Source organism: Cricetulus griseus (assembly GCF_003668045.3).
Source record: "Cricetulus griseus strain 17A/GY chromosome 1 unlocalized genomic scaffold, alternate assembly CriGri-PICRH-1.0 chr1_0, whole genome shotgun sequence".
Taxonomy (NCBI): Eukaryota; Metazoa; Chordata; class Mammalia; order Rodentia; family Cricetidae; genus Cricetulus; species Cricetulus griseus.
Genome location: NW_023276806.1, coordinates 12,387,693 through 12,413,784, shown reverse-complemented (window position 1 = coordinate 12,413,784; position 26,092 = coordinate 12,387,693). Strand labels below are relative to the sequence as shown.

The window sequence follows — 26,092 nt, the reverse complement described above, 5'->3', positions numbered from 1 at the left end:
ATTTCCGGGACTTAGGCTGACTCCGTGTCTGCCTGGCTATGTCCTGATTCTGGACTGGGCTCAGTTATGCACTGGCTTTTTAAATGTGACTTTTATCAGCTTTGAAATGCAAACCTATAGAATATTGTCTAAAACCCAACTTCCATACTATTGTCAAGAGTCAGCACGGACCGGGAAAACTCAGGAAGGAAACCATACACTTGGAGAAAGATCCTGCAGAGGGTTAGTTAGTTTGAAAGGTAAGACCATTTCAACTGCTGAAGTTGAGAGCATCTCAGCTCCAGGGTTTCAACCACCACTGTTTCAAAGTCTTTCAGTTAAGAACAGAGGCACACCTTTCTCTGGTAAATAGCAATCCAGTCAGTCGTGGCAAACCACTTGTGGGTCTTTATGTCACTCACGCCATTCTTCAGGTTTCCGAATCGCTTGGTCAGATCCACCTGCAGCAGGTTCCGTAGGAGGTCCTTGAGGTCAGAGCTGAAGTGGGAGGGGAACCGGACCTGCACAGAACAGCAGGTGGTGAAGAACATTCCAAACAGCGGTGTCTCTGTTGTGATTTCATCTGGGCTTTACCCAGGTGACAGACCATCACACCAACAAAGACCTCCAAACACTCTGCATGACATGCCACAGTCTTAAAGAATGAAATCCATTTAGGGAAAGAACCAAAGTTCTCTGAGAGCCTTGTTTCTATGGTGAACTCCTTTTAAGTATATAGAGCAGTCTCTAGAAACTAAACGCTTTCAGAAGGTTCACACATCTTCAGGAGAGAACCCCTGCACCTCAAAAATGTCCCAGAGATATCAACTTAAACTTGTAATCCCACTGGAACAAGTACCACATGAAAACTCTCAGGGAGTGGATTGGAGAGGAGGCCTACCAAGGAAGACCCTGAAATGGCTGTAACACTCACACTGCCTTTGCCAGCATATGAATCCATTACATTTGCCTGAGAAAACCTTGTAAGCAGAATTCTGCTATTGAGAAATAACACAGAAATGCCAGGAATGACTCAGAAGATACAATATTAAGATGCAGACTGGGGGGGGCTTAGGTATGCTGCAAGCCCACTTCCCAGGCATGGGTGAGACAACTGAGATGTATGATGTATGGTAATCAAATGGCTTGCTTAAGACTGCACATCGGAGAGGCAGAGCTGAAGTTCCAAACAGACATCTGGATTCCAGCACACACCCTTTTCACTGTTCTACACTACTCCCATGACTAATAGACTAAAAATGGTATCTAGAAAGGTTAAAACTTTTGGATAAGTTTCATCTTTCTTACTAGAAACAACTACTGCAAAATAAGGAGTGACTACTCTCTACGTTAGTAAAATGGGCTTATGAAAAAACCCGAACTTCTCAAAGGAAAACACAAAGGGAAAGGGTGGCAGTCATGACAACAAATAACAAATGCTGGCCAGGACAGCAAGCAAAGGGCACCTCACTTGCCCTTGGTGAGAATGTAAATTAGTCAGCCACCATAGACCCAATCAGGAGGCTCCATAACAACAAAACCAAAACTACGGCACAGTCCAGCTTTATCACTCTGGGGTATATGACCGAAAGAGGCCAAGTCAAGGTATCACTGAGATCTTTGCACATCCATTCGTATTTGTTGAGCACTCATCGTAATCACCTAGGTGTCCACCAACAGATGAATGGGTGAGGAAAACGTGATCCATAAGTGCCACTCAAAAATGTTTTCCCTCAATAAGCCCTGCATTTTCACACAGGCACATCAACTACATATATGTAAGTATATATGAGACGAGAGAATTGAGCCTGAGGCTAAGGAGACTTTGGGAAAGACAAAGGGATGAGGATGTGCATATGGGCAGAGCAGGACATCTGTTTTCCGAAGCCCATCACTTTGTACAAAGAATATTTGCCATGAAAAGTGAATGGCATTGCTGCCCCATGGCTACAGTGGGTCAGGTTCTCCTGCAGTGAATCTAAACTCTGTTTAGATTCAAAGAATGACTTATTTCAAGTGGCTCTGACTTGGCTTGGAGTGGAATTTGCATGAAGTACAGAAGTAATGTACCAGTGATGCCGTCCATGACGCTCACAATTGTAGACAATAATACTCTGCACATAAACCATTTCCTGAATTCAGATAATGTGCAACAGAATGCAAGCACCCAAACAAAGCAGTTCTTCATTCTGCAACTCAAACGGAGCGGTAGTCCCGATTATTCAACATGGGCAAATGTGTGTGTAAGTTTATGTTTTACAACAGTAACTCTCAAATGGGCAGTAGTGTTGGTCTGAGAAACTGGACCATATCCAATTGGGGACTTTTCCCATTATAGACGTACCCCATTGCCAAATCACATCCTCTTCTCTAAAGATGTTAACAGGTAGCCCACATCTTCCATGGTCCATGCTAATCATAGCACAATAATCTAGATTCAACAATAGTTTCTACGAAGGGAAGAATTACTAAATTTTCTTTCAAAACTATATCAAAAAGAGAATTACTTTTGTCATTATTATCAATTAAAAACACTTCAGAAAGTAAAAATCACAAGTGTGGAACATTGGAGCACATTTATGAGCTTTGTGGCTGTGTGCAACGGGGTAGACAATGTTGAAGTGGCTGTAGAGAGGGAGGCAAAAAAGATGCTGAAATGAGGATGTCTAAACCTCCCAGTCCATCGAGGCTCAGAGGTCACTGGAAACTGGTGTGCTTGGCCTGGGAAAGGTGTCTGCAATGTGACACATGCCTCCTTGAGGGCTTGCTTCTATTTTTCCTTAATTGAACTGATTGTGATTCTTTCTCAATATTGAGACCACACTGATTAAGGGTTCCCTAATCGTGCACTGCTCAGGTGGGATAACTACAGATTTGTAGAACAAGCTCACCATAGATGATGGGCATTAGAATCGTCTGCAATGTGAAAATACACAGAAGACCTATTTAGTGCCCTTTCGTTGGGGCACCAAAGATGGAAACCACAGCATCCGGGCAGAGATCACAACTGACAGGTTGTATCCAACAAGTAAACCTGGCCTGACCGTCTACACTGACCTTAATACATGTATGAATTTGAATCCACTCTTACTGTAAATCTACTATGTGCATCCTCAGCCATCCATCTCAAGGGTCTACAGGAGTGACAGGATGTAGGGGGAGGGGTGCTCTAAGAACCGCTCTAGAGACTCAGGTGGGATGAGAGTGCTGGACATGGAGACAGTGAAATGCATATTCAGAGACAGAGCCAACATGTTTTCCCTGTGTGTTGGATGTGGTACCAGGAGTTAAAAATGCTATCAAGCTGTTCCCCTTTTATATTCTCAATCCCTGACCCAAAAGACTGGACTCAAACTCCTGGGAGCTCACCATCACTCTGCCTCAATCTCTTGAGGCTGGAGGGTGACAAACAACTGCCACCACACCTGATCAAATCTCCTCAGCAGAAATAACTTCCAACTTCCAATCTCAACTCGAATGAATACATATGCTGTGACGCATGGAAAACCCTTTTACCATTTTCAATCTCAATCTATCCAACTAGAATACGAGGGAAGATACTGTATTTGGCAGTATGAAAATTTATATAACATTTATGAAAATGTTTTGGCTTTTATTTTATTATAGTAATGTATTTCCCATCCTTTCAGTCTTTCTATTAGAATACCACTTTAATGTTCCGAGGCTGAAAGAATTTTAATCAAGGAAGGAGCTTAAGATAGAGTCTATAATCCGTTCCCAAAATATCCAAGTATAACTATGTTGAAATTTTGATAGAATGGATGACTCTAGCCTTGTTTTTAGAGGAACTGTGCATACAGCTGATATCCTAAATTACTTTATCATACTATATTATATAATATGTGAAACTCAGTCTGAGATGAGCAGAGTGATAAACCACCCTGTTTTCAGCACCAGTTACAGGCTCATGCATTTCAATTTTGGAATAACTATTATTTTCTACAAATTTAAATGTACACATTTATTTCTCAAAAGTGAAGTCACATCCAAAAAGTAAACCAATGCACGTTGTTATGGCATCCATGATTTAAATTAAATTAACTGATTTTACAGCTACCTCCCCCCTCGTTTAGCAATAAAATAAGACTGAATTAAATTTGTCTTCACTGAGTTTTATTACAGAAGTTATAAAATTGATTTCTGGTTGATGGAGGGAAAGTCTTGTTAATATTCTTCAGTTACTATCATGGAGGAAATATTATATAGCTAGTAACAATTTTTATTCACTGGAATAAACTTACTAGGTTTCAATGAGTTTGCACACTGAGTCAAGTGGTACTCTATTAACTTCTGGTCACAGCATATTGGGACACATTTTAAGAAACCATTTCTCCAAATGAACTATTGCAATCTCAGTGAAAGATTTTTCTAGCAAAAAAAAAGCTGTATATTAATTACATTTTCTGAAGATATAACATTTCATTCACTAGGCCTTGTACAGACGTGTCAACATTCACACCAGTCCTCAGGGGAACACTCATCAGCCTGCATTCAGTAAGTGAAAAGAGAGCTAGGCATTAAAATATATTTATAAGTACTGTCCCTAAGGGGAGCATAACAAATCTAGAAGCATGCAGAGGTCTACATTCACTCTGTTCCCAGTAGTGGTAGAATCATCTGCTCTCCAAGCCAAGCAAGACTTATCTGGAAGCAGGTGTCCATAGGATTATTAAATCACCAGGACAAAATGTTAAAAATGCCCTTGGGTTTTATGAAATTAGCACAACTGCTTTTGTATTTCATAAGCATGACAGTTAGGGCCTGGAGACACAGCTCAGCTAGTCAAGTGCTGTCTAGAATACCTAAGACCCTGGGTCTCATATAGCTCCACAGCGTAAAACTGGTCTTCCTGGCACAAGCATTCAGGAGGTGGAGACAGGAGGATCTGAAGTTCAAAGTCTTGTTTAGCTACACAGTGAGCTTGAGGCCAGCCTTCAACACACGAGGCCCAGTAAAAAGAAGGTAACATTTGAATACTTCTAGGTAAATTTAACTACAGACAAAACTAAGAAGAAAATGACATTTACATTTCCTAAAACAGCAATAACAAAGATACCTTAGGAAAAAACACGCAGCTGTGTATTTGTGCATGTGTTTACTGTTTAGGATGCAGGCTGTATGTAGAAAAGAAGGCATAGTAGGCCTGAGATTGCTGGCCTTACAGATGGCTGCTTCCAAGTTCTGTGTCTGTCAGAGATCTGGGACCTTGAGTGGTGTCAACTCCTTACACTGTATGAAATTTCCCCCAAACAAGTGTGGCTCACCATGCACAGATCTATAGATAATGTGGTTTATCTGAATGTGTGCTTTCATTCTGAGAGGCCAGGACTTTGCTTTGTGGTAAGTAGATAGTGTGTGGATGATGAGCTGCCAATAAAAACACTGGGTACTGACTCTCTCATGGCTGTCACAGACATGTATCATTCCCTATGTGTGTGTTTCAGTGAGTTGACGTTGGGGTAGTTAAATTCATCCCCTGCGGCTCTCCAGACAGGAGATCTCTGGACTTGCTTGGACTACTTTTACCCTGTGCTCATCTGGCTTTGTAGCCTTTGGCTGTAAGAAATCAAAGCCCAATTACCAGTGTATCCTGGGCCTTCCGAGTCTTCCCAGAGTCAGCAAACCAAGACACAGACTTTGGAACCTGACCCAGGAGGGAATGACCTTTGGGCTACCAATCAATTACCCTTCTTGTGGATGCCGATTTCTCTTCAGCAAATCAGCGGTCAGTGTCTAGTGAGGTTCATGCCCTATATTCCCTGCAGTGCCCTCTTGCTGCTCGTTGAGAGTGGAATCATATCTACATTATACATAGTCAAGTTAAGACTCTTTCAAATTATTCAAGTCAAAGACTAAAATCATGTTTTCTGTAATAGCTCTGTCTTCACACAGCATCTTTGAACACAACATTGATTTATTATATTCCCATGGGTAACACAGTCAGATAGAATTGCTGTGGAAAGCATACCTGATTCTTGTTACAGACATGAAATGCAAAGACTGTGTAGAGAAACCCAGTGCATGCATCCCTAGGGTGGGGCACAGTGACTGCAGAACTGCAAATCCTTTCTGTCACTGTGCATTTCCAAACCTAAACCTAATAGTCATGAACAATCTGACATTTAAATGCCACCTCCTCTGTGTTTTCAAAAGCAAAATATGTGCAAAAGAGTCTGAGAGCTGACTGATCATTTCTATGTGCATTTAAAAACACCAGTTTGGGTTAAAATACTGTAGTAGAGAAATTATTTAACAGTCTAATGTTCAAATGTATGTACTTAAGTGAATTAATCAAGTAATAACTTTTTTTAACTTTGACATTGCACCTACTTTACATCATAGTTTCAGAACAGAATCAACATGAAATATCATTGTATTATGAAATGTGTGTTGAAAAGATCAGACAAAGCTATTCTTTTTTGTTGGTGTTAAGATGGTTCCATGGAGCCCAGTTTGGTCCTGAACTCATGAACATCTTGCCTCTACCTGCCAAGGGCTAAGAGTATAGGGATGCACCATCTCTCCAGAAGGAAAAAAAAATCCTTAAATAAAAAACAATTGAAAACTACAAATATAGACTCCCAAAATATAATATTAAAATTGGATTTTAATGACATAAACTATTAAAACATTAAAAACTAGTTATCTTCCAATTTGGCTTTATCTACTAATGGAGGCAGTAAGGACAGAGACCCCTGTGTCTGGACCTGAATGCCAATGGGGAAACTGGTGAATGTGACTTGTATTTCACATAACACAGATTCCAGCGATGATGCAGAGGCAATATTTTTTATCTTCCAATTTGGCTTTATCTACTAATGGAGGCAGTAAGGACAGAGACCCCTGTCTCTGGACCTGAATGCCAATGGGGAAACTGGTGAATGTGACTTGTATTTCACATAACACAGATTCCAGCGATGATGCAGAGGCAATATTCCATGTCATGGGTTTTGCTGTCAATGGTAAGGGGTAGAAATCTATCCAACATGGAGAGAATCTGACACCGTTAGCTAAACACACTTGTTGTATTTCCAAATAAATGATGAAAATCATTCCCATCAATGATGTGACATAGTTTATGCTTTTTTAAAAGTGTGATTACATTTTAAATGGTTAAAGTTTTAGAAAATATTCACTTATGGGATAAAAAATATTAAAACTTAATATGAAGTGAAAAACATTCACAAACAGCTGAAAAAATGTTGCCCAAGGGAGAATGACTGTCAAGCTGAGGTTAATTCATACCAAGAGAGATGCACTCATTTTAACTAAAGCAGTTGTCCTAAGTAAACATAAATTTAGCTTACACAGCATCTTTGTTATAATTTGATTTCTTTTATGAAGCAGTATAAAAGTAGTATGGTAAAGGTTCAGGAGCTTTCTAGTTACTTCTAGTTGAATTATTTGAAACATTCGTATAATTTCCATATTTCTGCTCAGCCTACATTTCTACTTTGCATTAATAAAACATTCTCCTCTCACAGCTTTAACATATTCAATTTCCTGTTAGGCCTCATATGACCTTTGACTCTTATTCTCTTTGAAATTTAAGTATTCACTTCTCACATTCTTTCTTTTTAAAGATTTATTATTTTGATGAATATGTGTGTGTGTCTGTATGAGTTTATGTGTTCCATGTGTCAGAAAAAGCCTGTGGAGGCCACAAGAGGGCAGCAGATCCCCCCAGAACTTGAGTTCCCAGAGGCTGTGAGCTGCCATGTGGATGCTGGGAACCAAACCCTAGACCTCAGCAAGAGCAGCAAGCCGGCTCTCCAGCCCACATTCTTAGAAACAAAATCACCTCCTCTACTAATTTTTTTTTTTTTTTGCAATGTTTTACTTTGTGCACATCCAAAGTTGTTTTTATCAAATTCTGCTGGGGAAAACAATGGCAAAGCTAAGAAACCTGAAGTATAGACCTACAAATGCAATTCGGACAGCAGAGACTCCCATTCTCCTGCACCGCCTTCATCGCTGTCCATCCTTGGACGGTCACGCTCAGCTTATTTACAAGCAGGAGGTGTTTACTTATCACCTGCGACAAATTTAAATTCATGTCTATGGCTAGTCCCCAAATATCAATACCTCCCCAGAATATGTAACAAAATACAAGGAAGAAAATCTCAAGACTCTCCTACGTTGCACACACCTTGTGAGGTTTGGAGGAACCCTGCCATATAGAGCAGGAATCTCAATGGCTGGATAGACAGTTACTAATAAGTGTCTTCCCGAGCAGCCTCACGGTGGAGCATCTACAATTTAAATTTGGATCCTAGCACAAAGGCTAAATTATTACGTTATTGGATATTCGGGGTATTCTGTGAATATTTAACACTGTAAAATTTAAATTCATGGATGCTGAGCTCAGCTTAACAAGAATTCAGAGTATGAATCTGCCTGAGGTAGAAATAAATGGAGACTTCACTTCTAGCTCTTTCTAGTCTGTAGGTGATTAGACTAATCTCTACCTAAGCAGGTCATAAAGTACAACAACCAAAAAAGTAAGTGCTTCCCTCTCAGGACAATGTAATTCAAGTCCATTCCACGGTGGCATTCTTCACAAACACAAAAGGACAAGTAAAGTGTGTGGAATATAAGCCATGTGAGAACGAAGGACAGGGCCCTTCCCTACAGGCTGCTACCACAAGGCACAGCAAGCGTCCTCCTGTGAGTGTTTAAAGATTAACTGCACGATTTATTTATGTGGGGAGGGGCGCATGCGTGCCCCTCAGAGGACAATTTGCAGGAGCTGGCTCTCTCCTTTCACTTGTGAGTCTCCAGGCTTAGAGAAGACAGCTTTACTGCTGAGCTCTCTCCAGCCCCAAAGCTCCAAAAGCTGCATTTTCCTTCTCTACTGACAATTTCAGAAAAGATTGCAAGCATGAGCTAAGGTAAGATGACCGACTTTCAGAAATTCACTTTTGGAAGAAAAATTAGAGACTAAAACTGCAAAAGTAGAGTTTCTGGAGTAAGTTACCACAGTGTCACATGTACAGTCCGCTCACGGTCAAGGATAATGGTTGTTTCCTACTTGCTAAAAATCAGCCCCAATTATAATCACATTAAACATAAGCAATTCTCTTAAATCAGTTCTGTAAATTTTTCTCAGAAAAGGCTCATCCACTTCATTTTTACTTCTAATTTTGATGTAATTCAAATAAGAAGTCTGTTTTTAGAACAGTTACATAAAAACAGTCCCTAAAATTACTCTCCAAGTACAAATGCACATGAGATCACAATTCTGATTTACAGGAATATTCGAATAATCACAATCTTTAATAAACAAAACCAAAACTCTGAAAATGGAAGCTGCCTTAGTAACCTGTCGATGTGTTTACACAACAGCTCTTTATCTAAAGAGTGCCGGCACAGAATACTTCTATCCCCTAGCTGGGGGACAGTCTGACAACATGCTATGGCTCTATCTGCCAACTTTAAACCACACCAGATAACGAGGAAGAAAGGAATTACCAGGCGCATCACTCACCTTTCCAGAAACGATCTTCTCATAAATCTGAATAGGCTGGTCTGCAAAGAATGGGGGGTAGCCAGCGGCCATCTCATAGATGAGCACTCCCAGTGCCCACCAGTCCACTGCCTTATTGTAGCCCTGAAAAGAAGCAGCAGCAGTGACAATCACCACATAAGTCACTCAGGGGGAAACGAAGACAATTTCAAACCGATCTGCAAACTGTGTACGAACACAATTGCAGCAGTTAGCAGCTGTGAAAAATGGAATATGAGAAATTAGCAAAACCTATCGGGACAGGTTTAATTACATGAAGCAATCTATTTCCAGGTATTGGAGTTTGATATTGGGAAGGACTGTTAAATCTTGTTCCTAAAATCAAGGAGAATAACACTGAGAGTGAAATCTCTTCTGTTTCAATGGGTGACTCTCGCTATTCAACAGCATACAGGGAATTAGACCAAATTACCCGGGGAGGCCCATCCTAAGCCATGACCTACGAATTAGTTTTGCAATAGCAGAGTTAGAAAGGTTAAATGAAACTAAAACAAAATTGGATCATCGGAAATGAAGCTGACTTCAGAACAGCCTATATTCTCCGACCTGAGAAAGTGAAAATACTGGAGACAATCGTGTCTATTTCAGTATCTTTTGAAAACGAAAGTTGAAGTGTCCTCTAGCCAGTATTAACATTCGAGTACAATGTGAAGTTTGCTCTTTGTGTTCTGGGTCTCATCCCCGAAGGCTCGGGGAGGAGAACACATGCATAGGGTTTTGTGAACATCGTATCAAAAGAAAGGCATGTTTAAGATGTACATGGTGAGCCAAATACAATCCAAAGGTTCTGATCGAGTTCATCTGCCAGTTTTATATCAAGATTACTAAAACCCACATGCAGAACACTTTGTAAGAGGATGCCTACTGATAATGTTTATCCTGATGCGTTTATATAAAGTTTGCTGCCAGTCATCGTCTGCATCAAGCAAAGATTATGTGGGAGAGAAACAACAAGCCCACATTCCGCCTTTGGTCAGGGTGTCAGCTGTCTAATCATCAGGTACAACACAACACAACACAACACAACACAACACAACACAACACAACACGGAGAGCTCCTTCTTTCCCCCTTACATATTTCAAAGGAGATGAGCTGTTAATGGAACGATACCTCACTAATCAGAATGGGATCGAGTGCTCACTCTAACTCTTGCTTTACATCCTGTGAAGCATTTACAGTAAACACATCCATCAGCTGCAAGACAACTCTCAGGAGAATTTAAAACTCATTAATAAAAACACTATACAGAGATAACAGGCAAAGGACATATACTCTCAATTTGATTTACATACAAAGAAATACTAAGTGGCAATTACATATTTGAAAATATAACTCATAATCAAATATAACAATGAGATATCATTCATTGTCTTTTTTGTTTGTTTGTTTGTTTTTCGAGACAGGGTTTCTCTGTGTAGCTTTGGAGCCTATCCTGGCACTTGCTCTGGAGACCAGGCTGGCCTTGAACTCACAGAGATCCACTGCCTCTGCCTCTTGAGTGCTGGGATTAAAGGCCTGCGCCACCAATGCCCGGCCCTTTCATTGTCTTTTAAATTAGCAAATAGTCTTAAGTCTGGAAAGGATGTGGAAAAATGGATACTACCACACACTCCTGGCTAAGTGTATAAAATGCTGCAATCTTGTTAGAAAGCAACTTGGTAATTTATATCTAGAGCCTTAAACATGTTCATACCCTCTGACTCAGCAATTCCACTACTGAAAATACAGGAAAAACTTTACTGTATATAAAAAGTCAGAAAACTCTACAACCAACCAAACAACAGGTAAATGTAATAGCCAACAATAGAAGAGTGAGTAAAATAGTATGGCACATTTGCACACATGCATTAGCGTCACACATGTGCACACTCATGTGCATGAATGCTAGTGTAAAAGCCATACACACACTATACAGTCACCATGACTGAACTAGGACACACACTTAGGAAGACAGACACACACAATGTCTTTTCTTAAAGACTGTCTTTGGGGTGCTAGGACTCCAGGAGTTTGAGTTTCTTCTTTTTTCTACAGTGCAATGAGTATTTCATATGCTCTAGTGTGTACACTTGTACAAGTTTTCACATTTATTTTGTGGTCACATCATTTATAAGTACATGAAAGGGAGAGATGGTATTTAATTTTTAAAGATTGGTTAGTGAGACTGTGAGAGACTAAGAAGCTAGCTTGTGAAGGAGAGCAAGGGGGCTCTGTGTAACTAGTCATTTCACGTGGTCTCCTCATGCTTTAGGCCTGAGCCACTTCTCCTCACCTGCTCCTCTGAGCTCAGGCTTTTCATTTTCCCTTCCCGATTTCTCAATCCAGAGAAGAAAGGGAAAAATAGAAACATTCTTTTAAGTGTGACTACATTTGTTACATTAACTGTAAAGTACTAGCACCGCAGTCTATCTACCATTTGGAAAGTAGTCTAGGCTTCGGCAAGGCTGAAAGGGTCTAATTGCTACATTATTACTATTAAAACAAGATTAAAAATAACTTTCAAATGTTCCCTTCTCTTAGGTGGTGAGTTGAAACAGAGCTGACACCTGACCCATCTTGTCTGCAGAGAAAGCCTCCGGCACTGGCCTGCCAGGGAAGAGTCCTGACTGGGGCTTCGAAACGGGAGCCTGAAGGTCAGGTTGTTCCTCTGTGTCTGTGCGACCCAGAGCAATAACTAATACAGCTTAGGTTTCTATGACAACTCCACTCAGAAACACTGAGTGCACTGGAGCTTTAACTCCCTAACTTAAAAGGCCTCCAGCTTCCACCAAGGATGCTCTGTCAGATGCCGCTGAGCTCTGCCTTTGTGGACAGCAGCCAGTACCTTGCTGAGGATGATCTCAGGGGCCAGGTACTCTGGGGTGCCACACAGTGTCCAGGTCCTGCCCTTCACTCTCTTGGCAAACCCGAAGTCTGTGACCTAGGAAAGGAAACAGAAACACATAGAGTGATCACTTCACAGAGAACAGATGACCTATACTTAAACTCAAAGTTAAAATTTCAGGATTAAAATGAAACGCATGGGGGAAAAAAGTCAATGTGATTGTCAATAATTCATGCAGGTAACAATTTAGTGACTGAAGATCAGAACAGCAAAGCCAGAAACCCCATCTCAAAACGGCAAACAAATGCAGGGTGCCAGGTGCCAGAGGTCAGTACTTAAAAAGTGAAAACGGAGGGCAATATGAAGTAAGCGCTGAGGAAAATCCCCTCAAGTCCAACGTGCCTCTGCTATGGAGTGTATCCCAGAAAGCCACAGCCCTGTGCTAGTAACTGACCTGGAGGGGACGCAGCCACCAGCTGCAGTCTGCAGTTAGGTCTCACCCACCACACATCTAAGTGGTGAAGAGCCTGGACTCGGGACTAGACAATCTGGGTTATAATTCTAATTCTTCCAGTACTGGCTGTGTCCTGGCTGTGACCGAGTCTGACCAGCTTTAAAATGGTGACAATAAGACTATTGACAATTCACAGGGTTACTAATATTGAAAGAGGCAATACAGGTTGAGTATCCCTTATCCAGAATACTTGGGACCAAAAGCGTTTACATTTTTTCCATTTTTTTTTTTTTATCCCAAATGTACAGTGAGATAGTGGTGAGAGTCCAGACACAAAACTCCATGTTTCTTAGGCTCCTTATAGTCACAGACAGGAGGAACTCCAAAGGCACATGTCTTTGACTGTACCATGAAGTCCCCGGAGGAACTTTTTACTTCAGTGTCATATCAACATACCAAAGGATTCGCATGGGAATCTTTTTTATGTGGACTTTCTGACTGAGGGCTGCTCAGCCTGCACATACAGGGCTTCCTGGCATTCATGACTACTCCCACGTTTGGCTATTACTGCTGCTTTTGCAGGAGTCCAACTCTAGGAGAAATATACAGGCTCCTCCTTGATGTGATGTTTACTGCTCTGCAGGGGCAGAACTATAAATTCACTTTCAGCCTTTTAGATAGACAATTTTTTCCCTTGGACAACAAAAAAATATCAATCACTGACAGCTGAGGCGAAATGTGTGCCGCTGTCTCTCAGTGTTTCCCCAATACATAATACTGCCATGGAATGTTCCAATCCTACCTGGATGTAACCCTGGTGGTCAATTAAGAGGTTCTCAGGCTTGAGATCTCTGTAGATGAGGTCCAGGGAGTGGAGGTACTCAAACGTGAGCACAATCTGAGCCGCGTAGAATCGAGCATGTGGCTCACTGCAGAAGAGAGAGTGGTTTTCTGTAAAACGGGTAACGACCGTGCACTGGTGCACTGTACACGAAATGCAAGTGGAGTCGGGGAGTTTGAGGTGAGATATTTTTCACTCAAATGCTGGTGAAGAACTCATAATTTTACAAATATCTATTGCCTTCAAATAACACTGCTGTACATTTATGGGACACAGGTCCTTTATATAGTTGTAACTATAAGACTGTACTCAGGATCTGATTTCATACGGAGGAGAACGTAATTCTAAAATGGCCATGTTACTGCAAATCATCGCTGCCCACACCGGGAGGCAGTGACGCCACTGTAATTACAGCTGGCCTGAGAAGGATGGAAAAGAAAACGTGCCCATTCCATAGTCTATAAGAGCCACTAGTACAGTTACCAGTTCATAGGCTTAAAGAGTTTCATTGCACAGAGTCTCATTTGTAGTCTTCTCAAGGCAAAAATGGTCTCACCTACTCTGAAGTAGCTCACAAATGGCTGAGCTCACCAGAGAAAAGGCATGATGGGAAGTATGGATAAGAGAAGAGTGCACACAACTCATCTAGAAATTCACAGGCATTCTTGTCACGTGAATTTCCAAATCTTGTACTAGGTATGTTTACAGTTTACACACACACACACACACACACACACACACACACACACACACACACACACACACACACACTGTATGTATAAACCATGTGAGTTTCTTATACATAGACCATATATCTACAAACTGTTCTAATGCTGACATATTAGTGTAATTTTCATGCTATAATCTTACTATTAATTGAAAATGGTATATCAAATTTCTAGTTAATTTTCTAGTACATTCATTGAATGTTTGCCAATTTGCTTGACTTTAATGACTTTCAGATTTGTCTTTAATGAACAACCTCAACCATTACTATGATTTTCCTCAGGGGAATCTAACACACACTGTTCTTTACACCCATTGACACACCCCAGGTCCTTGCCTCACTCACTTGGGTGCTCCGTGAGTACTGGCTGACACACTTTCAGCGGGGTATTTTATAACACCCCTCCAGTTTCCACCAGGTCCAAACCCTGCAGTAAAGAATGAGGAAGGCTCTGGGGTAGATATTGGGAGACTCCTTCCTGGTTTGGGGGTATGTAACCTCAGAAGCTGAGAATTTCATCTGGAAGACCCTATGTATTTTTTCTCCTGGTGAGTATGTGTGAGATCTGCTTAGCATCCTATTTATTTGTTTACACAAGCTGTTGTTGGTAGAAGAAACATGGAGAGTATGTAGATCTGTAATCTACAACTTAAAACAGCTTTAAGTGCAGATATGAGTGTAAGTTAGGACTCGGTGGCTGACCAGACTGATGAAGCCACACTGAGCAATCACTTAGATCCTCTGGCATTCTCTAGGTGAGTTCAATGCATAGAGCTCACACAGCAAATGTCAGAATTCAGGAAAGACAGAATCCCACTGAAATATTTCAGGCAACTTGCCTTCTGCACAGCACTTTGTGGGGCACTGAAGAAACAGATGTGGGAAGCTGCAAAGCAGAGATGTAAATGGTGTAAATGGTGGCAGAGAGGGAGGCACCGTGTTTGGGTGTGGCGCCTCAGTGTGCGCATGGGGAACTACGGGGAACATGAGGAGGACTCTGGGCCTACTTACACATGGCACAGGAAAGATGTGAACAGGAAGAAAGAGATTATCAAAACCAAATAGAAACCACTTTTCATTACATAGTCTCCATATATAGTAGGTTCCCCTTACAATAAAGGTCAACAAATGAAATCTTTGCCTAGGCCTCAGGCAACTCAAATAAGGAATGACTGGTTGCCTATCTGCTATTCTCTTGTGATAACCCCACTCCACAGAGTCATCAGTCCCAGGGGAACTCACACTTCGGTTTAACTGAAACTCACCTTAGGTTTTAACTGAACTCTGAATACTGAGTGAAACTGGTTATGGTCTTAATTTTAGATTCATTTCATGAATAATTACTAATTTACTGTAGTAGCTATAAGCCTTGTACACAGATGAAACTACCAGAAAAGCTAAGAAGTGTCAGTGATAACCTAGTACGTCACAAAGCCCTTAAACTGTGTACACAGTTAGGACACTGAAATGAACAAAGGCTTTAACTAAATTGTAAAAGACTTTATGATATAATCCCATCACAATATAACTATTATTTCTTTATTTAGGTTTTTCTGAGACAGGGTTTCTCTATATAACAGCTCTGGCTGTCCTGGAACTCACTCTGTAGACCAGTCTGGCCTTGAACTCACAGAGATCCTCCTGCCTCCGCCTCTGCCTCCCGAGTGCTGTGTCACTATTATTTTTTACATGTCTTTCCTCATATTCACTTACAGCATATATTGTTATATGTCCTAAATACTACTATTTGCTCAATACATGTTGGTATTTTAAAATTTATTTTTTGTATTTTTTTTTAATTCTTCAAGTCATCTCATAATACCAATGGTAGAACATTTAAATTGGTTTCACTGTCTTCTGATTTGGATTTTAAAGCTCATATACGGCATGGCCTCCTATCAATGTTTCTACCTAACACTTTCCCTGGATAAAATAGGGGTTAATAAACTGCAGTGTATTCTGGTTTAAAGTAAACACAAGCATGTGAAGATTCAAGGAAAGAAGCCAGGAGCAACAGTTACCTGAACCTTCCAATTCTTCTCAGATGAGAAAACATTTCACCCCCAGGAACATATTCCATAACCATGTATAAATTAGAATTATCCTATGAACAAATAACAAATAAGTACCAATTATAAAATCTGTGTAAAAAACATTTTAAGATGATACCATGTTAAGTTAGACAGAAAAAAGTCAAACCCATTGACAGATCAAAAAGTGCTCTGGCCTTTGCACGCTCATCTCCACTCTTTTAGTATTCTAGCCACAAAGAAGCCCAAGACTTTTGCTGTCCCTGCTTTTGCAGGGGACATTTAACTTCCAAATAATGAAATACTGCAGCAATGACTTATTAGCACAGCATATGCAAAGGAATAACAAAGTTAAAAAACAATTTGGAAAAGCTAATAAGAATATTTACATCTTACGTTTTCAAGATGGATAGCTTTAATATTTTAAGTACATAAGGCTTTATTAGATTTAAAGAACAAAGGACTAAGCAAAAGCAAATGCTGCCCATGATTCAGCAGTGGGGAGATGCCATGTTATCATTCTGAAGAGCCGAGGAGGCTCGGATCGAAAGGGCCAACCCTCCCAGCTTTATCTGAGTCATAGGCACTGCACAGAGGCGGCTCTCCCTGGTGGCAAAATAACAACAGCAAAAACCAAAACCACAAAGTCCAGAATACAAATTACTACATGAAGAAAACGTCCAGGTCCCAACAGGAAGGGTTAAACGATGTAGAAACTATGTTCCGCATCTCCATTTCCATGGAGTGTAAGACCGACTAGGAAGCTGTCTGTGTCTGCATCACTCTAGTATTTGGCTTTGTGTTGCCGTGCGTGAAAATCACACAGCTCATCACTCAACAGTTGCTCCAGGAGAAGGAGAACTCCCCCATGCCCCAATGCCCCCAGAGCTGACGAGCACAGTCAGCACATTGTCATTCTCTAGTTTTATCACTTCACTGGAATTCTATTACCGTTTCATATGTCAAAAGGCATATCTACACAGAAGTGCAACTAACCTTAAAAGAATACTCCAGTCGGACAAGAAACGGAAACTCCACCGCCTGTAGTATTCTTTTCTCATTCAAAGTATGTTCTATTTGCTTCAGCTTAACCACCTGCAAGTGAAAATAGATACACTTTACTGTATTTATACAAATTTAAAAGACATTATCATTTTAAAGAGAAAGTCTTCCATATAATAATCCCAATGGATAAGCAAAATTATGAGGCTTCAATACAGAAAACAGTCAACCAGAGTTAAGGGTCAACCGTTCACAGCCTAACAGAGAATTCCAGCCTTGGTCTTCAGAAAGTCAGTATGTTTCAGCTGTGGTGATGCAGGTCGTTTATCCCAACACTAAGACTACTTAAGTTCAAGGCTAGCCTAGGCTACACAGTATGATACTGGCTCCCCCACCCCAAAGTCAGCTATAAATCAAGTTAAGAAAAAAAATGTTAAATGGGAACAAAGAGTAGACTGTGTGAAAATATTTGCTGCTTATGACATGATCAAATCACTTATCACCTCAATAAACAGCAGGAAATTAAAGACGAAGGAAAAATCAAAAACTGAAAAAGTAAAACAGTGGGCAAAAGTGAGTAAGCTGTTCAAATTGTACTTGAAGAAATACAGTTAAAATCTAAAAATTCAATTTACATAGGCATAGAGCAGAATACGGAAGAAATACAATCCTTGTATCGAACATTACTTGGGATTCATGAAACACTCCAGATTGGCCTCACACAACAGCAACAGCTCAGAAGCAGTCTTCTGTTACTTTAACTATTTAAAGAGGTGAGAGCTGAGCTGAGTTTAAAAGACGATAGATAATACAGGTTCAGAAGAGATGGAAGGAAAAGCTGGGTAGAGGTTAGCCCCCAAAACCACTCACAAAGGAGGAAACACATGAGGCAAGCAATATCAGTGTTTCATTTAGCTATGGTTAAGGATAGCACCTCAGAAAATTTGGTGAAGAATGTGTCAGAGAAAGCTTTATAAATATCCCTTGGGATACAGTTCATATTTGAGTTTGTATTTACACTTAATACGTATGTTAGCTTAAACACACGGTGTGAAAACACTGGCAGATCAGCAGCTGCATCTTGCAAATAAAACAGAAGAGACGTTATTAATAAAGGAGACAGCTGAACAGCATCCCTCCCCAGAAAATCCCGTCATCCTTTTGTGCATCAGCTTTCAAGCCAGAGAAGCAGATAAAGACCATGTACAGACAGATGAGGTAAGAGACTCCGGTGGATTTTGGGAAACAATTATGACATGTTAGGAAATAGGAGGTATAAGCTGAACCCTGTCTTCATTTAATAAATGTCAAAAACTTTCAGATGAGTCAGAGAAATGCGAGGGGCTAGTAAGAAAGCATTTGGCCAGAGAGGAAGACAAACAGAAGTAAAAAGTCTGGGGTTTGGGGAATCACGGTGTTACTGAAGTCAACTGGGTTTCCCAGAAGGGACTGGAGGAAAGGATCCTGGGGATGAGGTGCATTTTGAAGGGAAAAATAATGAGACTAAGGCACAGAAATCAGATAAACCTCAGTCAACATATGGGCTTAACTCAGCAGCCGTCAGACACTGGAGAAACCGAGCGGTGGTTAGCTTAAAAGGGAGAGCAATGCCACATACAGTTGTGAAGACTCACTGATACAACAAGCACCTATGTATTTCATGTGTATATGTGCCCATGTGTATGTATGTGTTTGCCTGTGCCCAAATGTATAATATCCTAGCAACATTTGACACATTGTAGTAATGCCATCTTTTTAATCTCGGTATGGATTTTCCCCCCTTGTACACTAAGATTGGAGAAGCTAAGCTTACCTAGTTGAATTATTTGTATGAACTTACTGACAGAAAGAGTTATTATGGCCTGTTATTTTATTACTCACCTCAAACAAATTAAATAAACAAATAACAATATAGCATTTTTCATACTAATTTATGCCAAGATTCAGTAGTCTGTAGTAACAGAATCACATCAAATTCTAGTTATTCTTCTGCAAAATATCCATTATCATGACTTATCTATGAGGTAGCCACTTTGGTATTTACTCAATGTTTCTAGAAGCTAAAAATATCTTTCCAAATATTTTAACATGGTAAGTACCACTATCTTCTCAATATTTTTGAAGTGAAGCATTTCACAAATTCTTTAAGAAAGGTGACATAATCTTAGAGGCTATTTTGAGGACATTTAATAAACACTGTAATAGCAGGTTTGCAAATACAACATGAAACCAAAGCCTCTCGTCTTTTTGTTACCAGCACGAGCAGGCAAATTGATAACCCTTTTTGAGATCCATTAACCTCATCAACAGAACAGAGACAGGAATTAAATTACCTGCAGAAGCTGCATGCTCAGACTGGACAGCAGCGGAACAGAAAGCCCGAGAAAGCATGGAGGTAGGTGGATAAGAACACATGTGGAGGAAATGTGAAATAACTGTGTGTGTGTGTGTGTGCGCGTGTGTGTGCGTGCGCGTGCGTGTGTGCGTGCATGCGTGTGTGTGTGTGTGTGTGCGTGTGTGTGTGTGTGTGGCGCGCGTGTGTGTGTGGTGTCGGTGTGTGCGTGCGTGTGTGCGTGCATGCATGTGTGTGTGCGAGCGTGTGGTGTGTGTGTGTGCAAGCGTGTATGTGTGTGTGTGTGTGCGTGTGTGTGTGTGTGTGTGCGCGTGCGTGTGTGCGTGCATGCGTGTGTGTGCGCGCGTGCGTGTGTGCGTGCATGCATGTGTGTGTGTGCGAGCGTGTGTGCGTGTGTGTGTGTGTGTGCGTGCGTGTGTGTGTGTGTGTGTTGTGCACGAGCATGTGTGTGCGTGTGTGCGTGCATGTGTGTGTGTGTGTGTGTGTGCACGAGCATGTGTGTGTGTGTGTGTGCAAGCGTGTGTGTGTGTGTGTGCGCGTGTGTGTGTGTGTGTGTGTGTGTGCACGAGCATGTGTGTGTGTGTGTGTGTGTGTGTGCGTGTGTGTGCTATGAGACAGAGAGCAGGAGCACCAGAGCCTACAGCTTAGAGACAAGCAATCTTTAAGAACATGGGGAAACAAGATAAAATGGGAAAGGAACAAAAGGAAGACCCACAGAAGCAGGGCGGGGTCAGGAGAATGCTATTTCCACAGGCTGGGGTGGGCCATGTTAGGAGGAAAGGCTATCACAACAGAGCCCACTGGAGCTGGCGTTTTGATCATCGGTGTGGTGGTCCTTGACAGAGACGCGGTGAGGACAGTGAGAGGCAGGGGATGCGGAGGACAGTGAGACGGTGGGGTTGGAATCAACAGGAAGTGAGTTAGTGAGACCATTGCTTCAAGAAGGATGGTAAGAAAATCTGATGAGGGCAGTTGCCAAAGATGTTCAAATAAATGCATATATCTGTGTCTTCAATTTTAGAGGCACTTAAGCCATTATCTGCTTTTCATGTGAAAGATGAATCTGGTTTCCAATAAAATGAAGTTGGAACAGTCTGATGTGATGGTGCCCAACAAGTGTGGTTATTCAACATTTACAACGTGGCTAATTAAAATGTAAAATCACTACAAATTTGAAGACTTAGTATGAATCTCAGTTAAGCACTACACACTGAGCTATTAAATACAGCAGATTTTAAAATTAGTTTCAATTACTTTTTTTTCTTAAAATGTGGCTATTAGGTAAGGCTGAGTCACAAGTCCTGCTTCTTTATATTAGCATATTGGCAAGGACCAAGTTACCTTCCACATCTGTCCCACGGCAGTATATCCCCATAGAACAGTTACTCCATCACGTCTGTCCCCGGGCTACCTCTGCACTATGATGCCACCAGTTCCTACCTGGATCCCAACAGAGCAAGAAGCCAGTCTCTGTCAGGTAACACCTGAGTAATATAGCAATATTTACCCATGTCTGTCCCTAAATTGCTAGTGATGGCTAGGAAAACAACAACAAAAAATGCTCACTATTTAAGGTATTAAATACTTCAGATGTCCTGGTTTATCATACTGATATAGAAACAATTAAAAGTTGTTTTATAGGGTGCTGGAGAAATGGCTCAGCAGTTAAGAGCACTGGCTGTTCTTCCAGAGGACCAGGGTTCAATTCCTAGCATTCATATGGCAACTCACAACTGTCTGTAACTTCTGTTTCAATGTATCTGACACACACACACACACATATAGGCAAAACACCAATGTACATTAAATACAAATAAATAATTTAAAAAGTTGTTTTATGTAGAATACAGGTTTTATAGTTTTTCCATAACTTAATTGGTAAACCCAGTCATGTCAAGCACGCAAGTTTCTGCTATGAATTAAAATGGGACAGTAACTAATGTCACTAAGTTTGTGTTCATCAGTCTGTGGATGCAGTGTAAGAGGTGCTTGTTCTGCACAGATGTGTAGTGAGATCTCATTAGGTACCTGTGGCGCTGACCATGCCTGTTTGGGCGTGGCCACAGGTGTGTACATGAACGTGTGGGATTTTGGTCTGAGGAGGGACAGGCTTGCTCTCTTGGTTCCAGTCGGGTTCGGAGGGCAGCTTAGGTTGGATGCTCAGAGCACTGACCCAGGGTTATCCGTTTCTCACGTAGGTGATTTCTCCCCAATATAATTAACCTACATCATCCCAAATCCCATGTATGGTAATTTGTACTACCACACAGACGGAATTGTGTATTTTGTTAGTGCGCATAGACATGTGTTATCACAGATACAGAAATGACATGTTCCCAGATACGAAAACCTACATTAACCACACATCACACAGTTACAATAAATAATAAACATGCCAACAGCAACCTCAAGGGTTATCGGAAGGTGTCAATGGCAGCTTATACCACTAACTGTTTTAAGGAAGAGCAAGTAGGGCACCAGGACACCCACCTTCTGCTTGTCTAAGATCTTCATGGCATAGTACTGCTCAGTGGCTTTATGCTTCACCAGCATGACTCTCCCGAAAGAACCCGTTCCAAGGGTTTTTTTCCTTTCAAAATCTTCAAGCCCAGCATTACTCTATACAAGAATTTAGAAAATAATAATGCAATGAACTTTTAAATTAGAAATTGCCACAGAACTACAATTGTTACCACTCAGAGTTACACAGCCATAGTGGATAATCTGATTTCAGCTTATTCATGTGGAAATGATACACATACACTCTTCAGATTTCACATTATCCATTCTCTAGTCTCCTTTGAGTAACAAAAGTCCAATAATAGAGAATAACTTTATAAAATGGAGCACAAAACTACTGAAGGAAATAAAAGCCTTATCTAAAACATTCACGGTCATATTTCAACTCCACTGTGAATCCGTAACGCAGCTAATGAATTATGTGCACATTTTCAGAATTACAAACCAAAGTCAAATGACGTATATGGTCACAGAACACCTGTAAATGGTTGTGCAAAATGAAAACTGAGAGATCAGTTTTCATGCCTCTGAGGAAGTGGTGTTCTTTGTATCTTTGTATGTAGTCACAGAACTAGATGGCAGCCAAACAACCAGTCATCAGCCACAGAAGTAAGAAGAGCCACACAACTGTACAGCATCTGTAAAACTAGATAATAGCCTTAGCACTTGGGAACAGACAGAACTAGGCAATGTCCTCAGAACTGTGTAGTGCCAAGCTTTCTCCTTGGCGTCGTAATAACCTAGCATTACCTAAAACAGGAAGGAGACGAGTCTTCATCCCACAAAGAACTGAAGCTGAAGTCTCAGAAGAATAATCAGATTCTTTCCCTCCTTGAATAGCTGTTTTGTTATAAGCAAACATCTTTGTTTGGTTTTGACTACTGCACAGAAGCAAAGAATTAGAGGCATCAATCCATTTAATTTGTTGCTGCCACAACAACAAGAAAATTACTAGGAACAAATTATGTGGCAGCAACAAGTATGATTGCTGACCTATCTGTTTAATAGGCTTCGTTATGAAGATACTCATGCAAACCTCAGAAAAACATTTTCAAGGCTCAATCTGCAGTTTGTAGCTTGAGCAAAACCAGTATGATATGGCTCTTCTATACATGCTAGGCCAGATAGCTGCAGGAGAGTGCCATAGTAATTCAATCTCCACAGTAAAGCAAATGTTGCTTCATGACAGAAAGAAAGCAAAATTACATTTCACTTATAAATTGTATGACATTGGTCATTTCACATTTGTGGGAACTTTATCAAAGTAGAAAAGTCTTCACAATTCTGATTGAATTAACTGTGGTTTTACATCTAATTTTTTTATTTTACTGACACAGGTGGGTTGCAAAGGTTAATACAGTCACCTTCAAGCAGTAGGAACAGTGTGCAACAGGACATCACTTTATGTTTCATCATTGCTTTTTTCATACAATAAAAGAATGTCTTCCCTTGCCCCCTTTCTAGTATGTCACATGACAACTTGTGTAGCTGAAAATTAGTACTTCAGAAAACACTGAGTTTCTATCATACATAGCAATTTGGACTTAGTATCAACATTTTTTTTCTTTTGATGGTAGTTTATTGAATTCTCCAGATATTTACCATCTCTTCACAGTTATTTTCCATATGCGTTTTGACTCACTCTGAATGTATACATCTTTCTAAGCACAGTGTAAGCCAAGAGTATCAACATTTAACAACAGTCATGGCACACAGTGGTGGGAAAGAACTTGCCTATGATATGTGAGACCCTACATTCAATTCCCAAGACTGTGCCAAGAAACAAAGTACCAAGAAACACCCATCTGCCCTTTAGGGATACTATGAGAAGAGGGTTGCTTCTTCAATGGAGGTATCTGTAAGACTGTCAATTAATAAATGACACCACAGCATTAGGGTAGAATTCCCACCATAGACACTATAATATGTTTACTAATAACACTTAAAAAGTAAACTTTCTGGAGTAGCAATAAGTTAAGCAAGAACTTCGATTTACTTAACATAGGCATCTCCAGTCACAGAAAACAAACAGCTTCCTTACCGGGGGAGGGTTCTCCCATTTCCTCAGAAAGTCTTCTTTGGCTTTGGCTAGAAATTCTTTCACTGGAAAAAAAGAAAACAGATGGTGTCTGGTAAGAATTCGTAAGTCCTGTTAAAGGAGATATGACATGTGGCATTATGGACGTAAGTACCCTTATGGTGGCAACTGATGCAAGGACAAGTGTACCCTCCGTGTGACATCAACTTCTAAGAGCCTCCAATATTGCTCTACATAGGGACCACTTTAGTAACTTCAAACCTAATTACAACCATGTCCCAGAATACATATCTGAAAGTCGTGTAGAAGACATCAGTCAAAGACAGAATCGTTGACTGTTGTTAATAAGCTGGAATTGGTATTTCGGGGTCTGTAACACAGCTAAGGGCATTTGCATGTCTTGGTCTATGGAGTTTTGAGAACAGCTGGCTGTGGTAAAGGGCAGTCCCAGACAGACGATTTGTGTGTTAGACCTTGTGGAGAGCAAAGGAGAAACCACAGACTGACAGCTATAGGACCCACAAACCAACAGAACCCAATGGAACAAAACACCACTAACAATACAAACTACTTTAAAAACTAGCTTTGAACTTGTAGGGAAAATTAAACTGAATGTCTGATTATAATTTACATTAAAATAAAGCCAAACAAAAGCCAGTGTTAACATAATGGCTAATAACAGCTGTATTTGTATGGAGCTGTGGTTTATATTGTTAGATTTGTTAATGAAAGATGAGTCATTTTAGGGCATGCCCTGTTTACACACTCCTCCCACAAATTCACTACCAAGGGCTTCTGTTTTTAAATCAAATTTCAATGTTTTAGAAACAAATAATGGTAAACATGTTTTAGAATTTTGATATATTTGTATGTTTTGTGTGAAAAGTGAAAATAATACAGTTAGATTATGCAAGATCCCTTTACTATTTCTCTTTTGTTCAGCAGACTCCTGGCATTTCCCTGTCTGGCTCTATGGAGGAGCAACGGATAGAGAGTAGACCTGGAAGCCACGGAACCCGTCAGATGCTGGTGAAGACTTCCGAAACAATGAATGGCCTGCTAAAGCCACAATTATGCTGGACATGGTTGATCAGGTCTAAAATCCCAGCATGGCGAAGGCTGGGGTAGGTGCACTGTGGTGTGTTCAGACCAGCCTGGGCTACATAGTGAGTCCCAGGCAAATCTAGTCTACAAGGAGAGGACTCTGTCTCAAGCAAATAAACAACAACACTACCATAACAAAAACTAAAATAAAATGAAACAGAGGTCTGGAATGAGCAGTGGGAACCCAAATTATTCTTTCTCACTTTTTCTATCGTATGCCTTTGGCCCATCACAAACCAAAATGGCGTTTGCCATTCTAACGGTTTATCACTATTTCAATATGACGATGATACGCACCAATGGCAGACACTTGTTTTAAAAGTACACTGGTGTATACATTTCTGGGATGTCAGGGAATGTCATTTTACTACTTTCTAAGAACTGTATTATACAGTTAAACATCTACTTAAGAAAAAATAGAGACAATTAACTTTCAAAGTTAGGATCCTCGTGTGCTACAATAAATGAATGGTTGCACCTAATTCAGTCTAGGACTGGAGAAGTCAAGAGGTTTTGGGTCATGGTTTTGGATAATTATAGTCTGATCTTTGGAGAGTGAGGATATTGGTTGCAGCTGAAGAGGGTTGGTTTGTTTTGTCCGAGGTCCAGATCTCTAACCCAGGAGCACATAACTGCAGATGGTAGAGACCTGGTGGAGACCAATGAGCTTCA

At 40.6% G+C, this 26,092-nt stretch overlaps 1 protein-coding gene across 1 annotated transcript in view; it reads right to left on the bottom strand.

The window, feature by feature from the left end:
* The window catches only part of Prkacb (protein kinase cAMP-activated catalytic subunit beta), a 92,420-nt gene that overhangs the window by 7,770 nt on the left and 58,558 nt on the right, over positions 1–26,092 (bottom strand). The window contains exons 3-10 of the mRNA XM_035450668.1: positions 24,320–24,381; positions 22,249–22,377; positions 17,400–17,498; positions 16,395–16,477; positions 13,608–13,734; positions 12,352–12,447; positions 9,488–9,610; positions 336–500 (exon numbers count right to left, since the gene is read on the bottom strand). Coding sequence (XP_035306559.1) covers positions 336–500; positions 9,488–9,610; positions 12,352–12,447; positions 13,608–13,734; positions 16,395–16,477; positions 17,400–17,498; positions 22,249–22,377; positions 24,320–24,381 — 884 coding nt within the window. The remainder of the gene's footprint in view (positions 1–335; positions 501–9,487; positions 9,611–12,351; positions 12,448–13,607; positions 13,735–16,394; positions 16,478–17,399; positions 17,499–22,248; positions 22,378–24,319; positions 24,382–26,092) is intronic.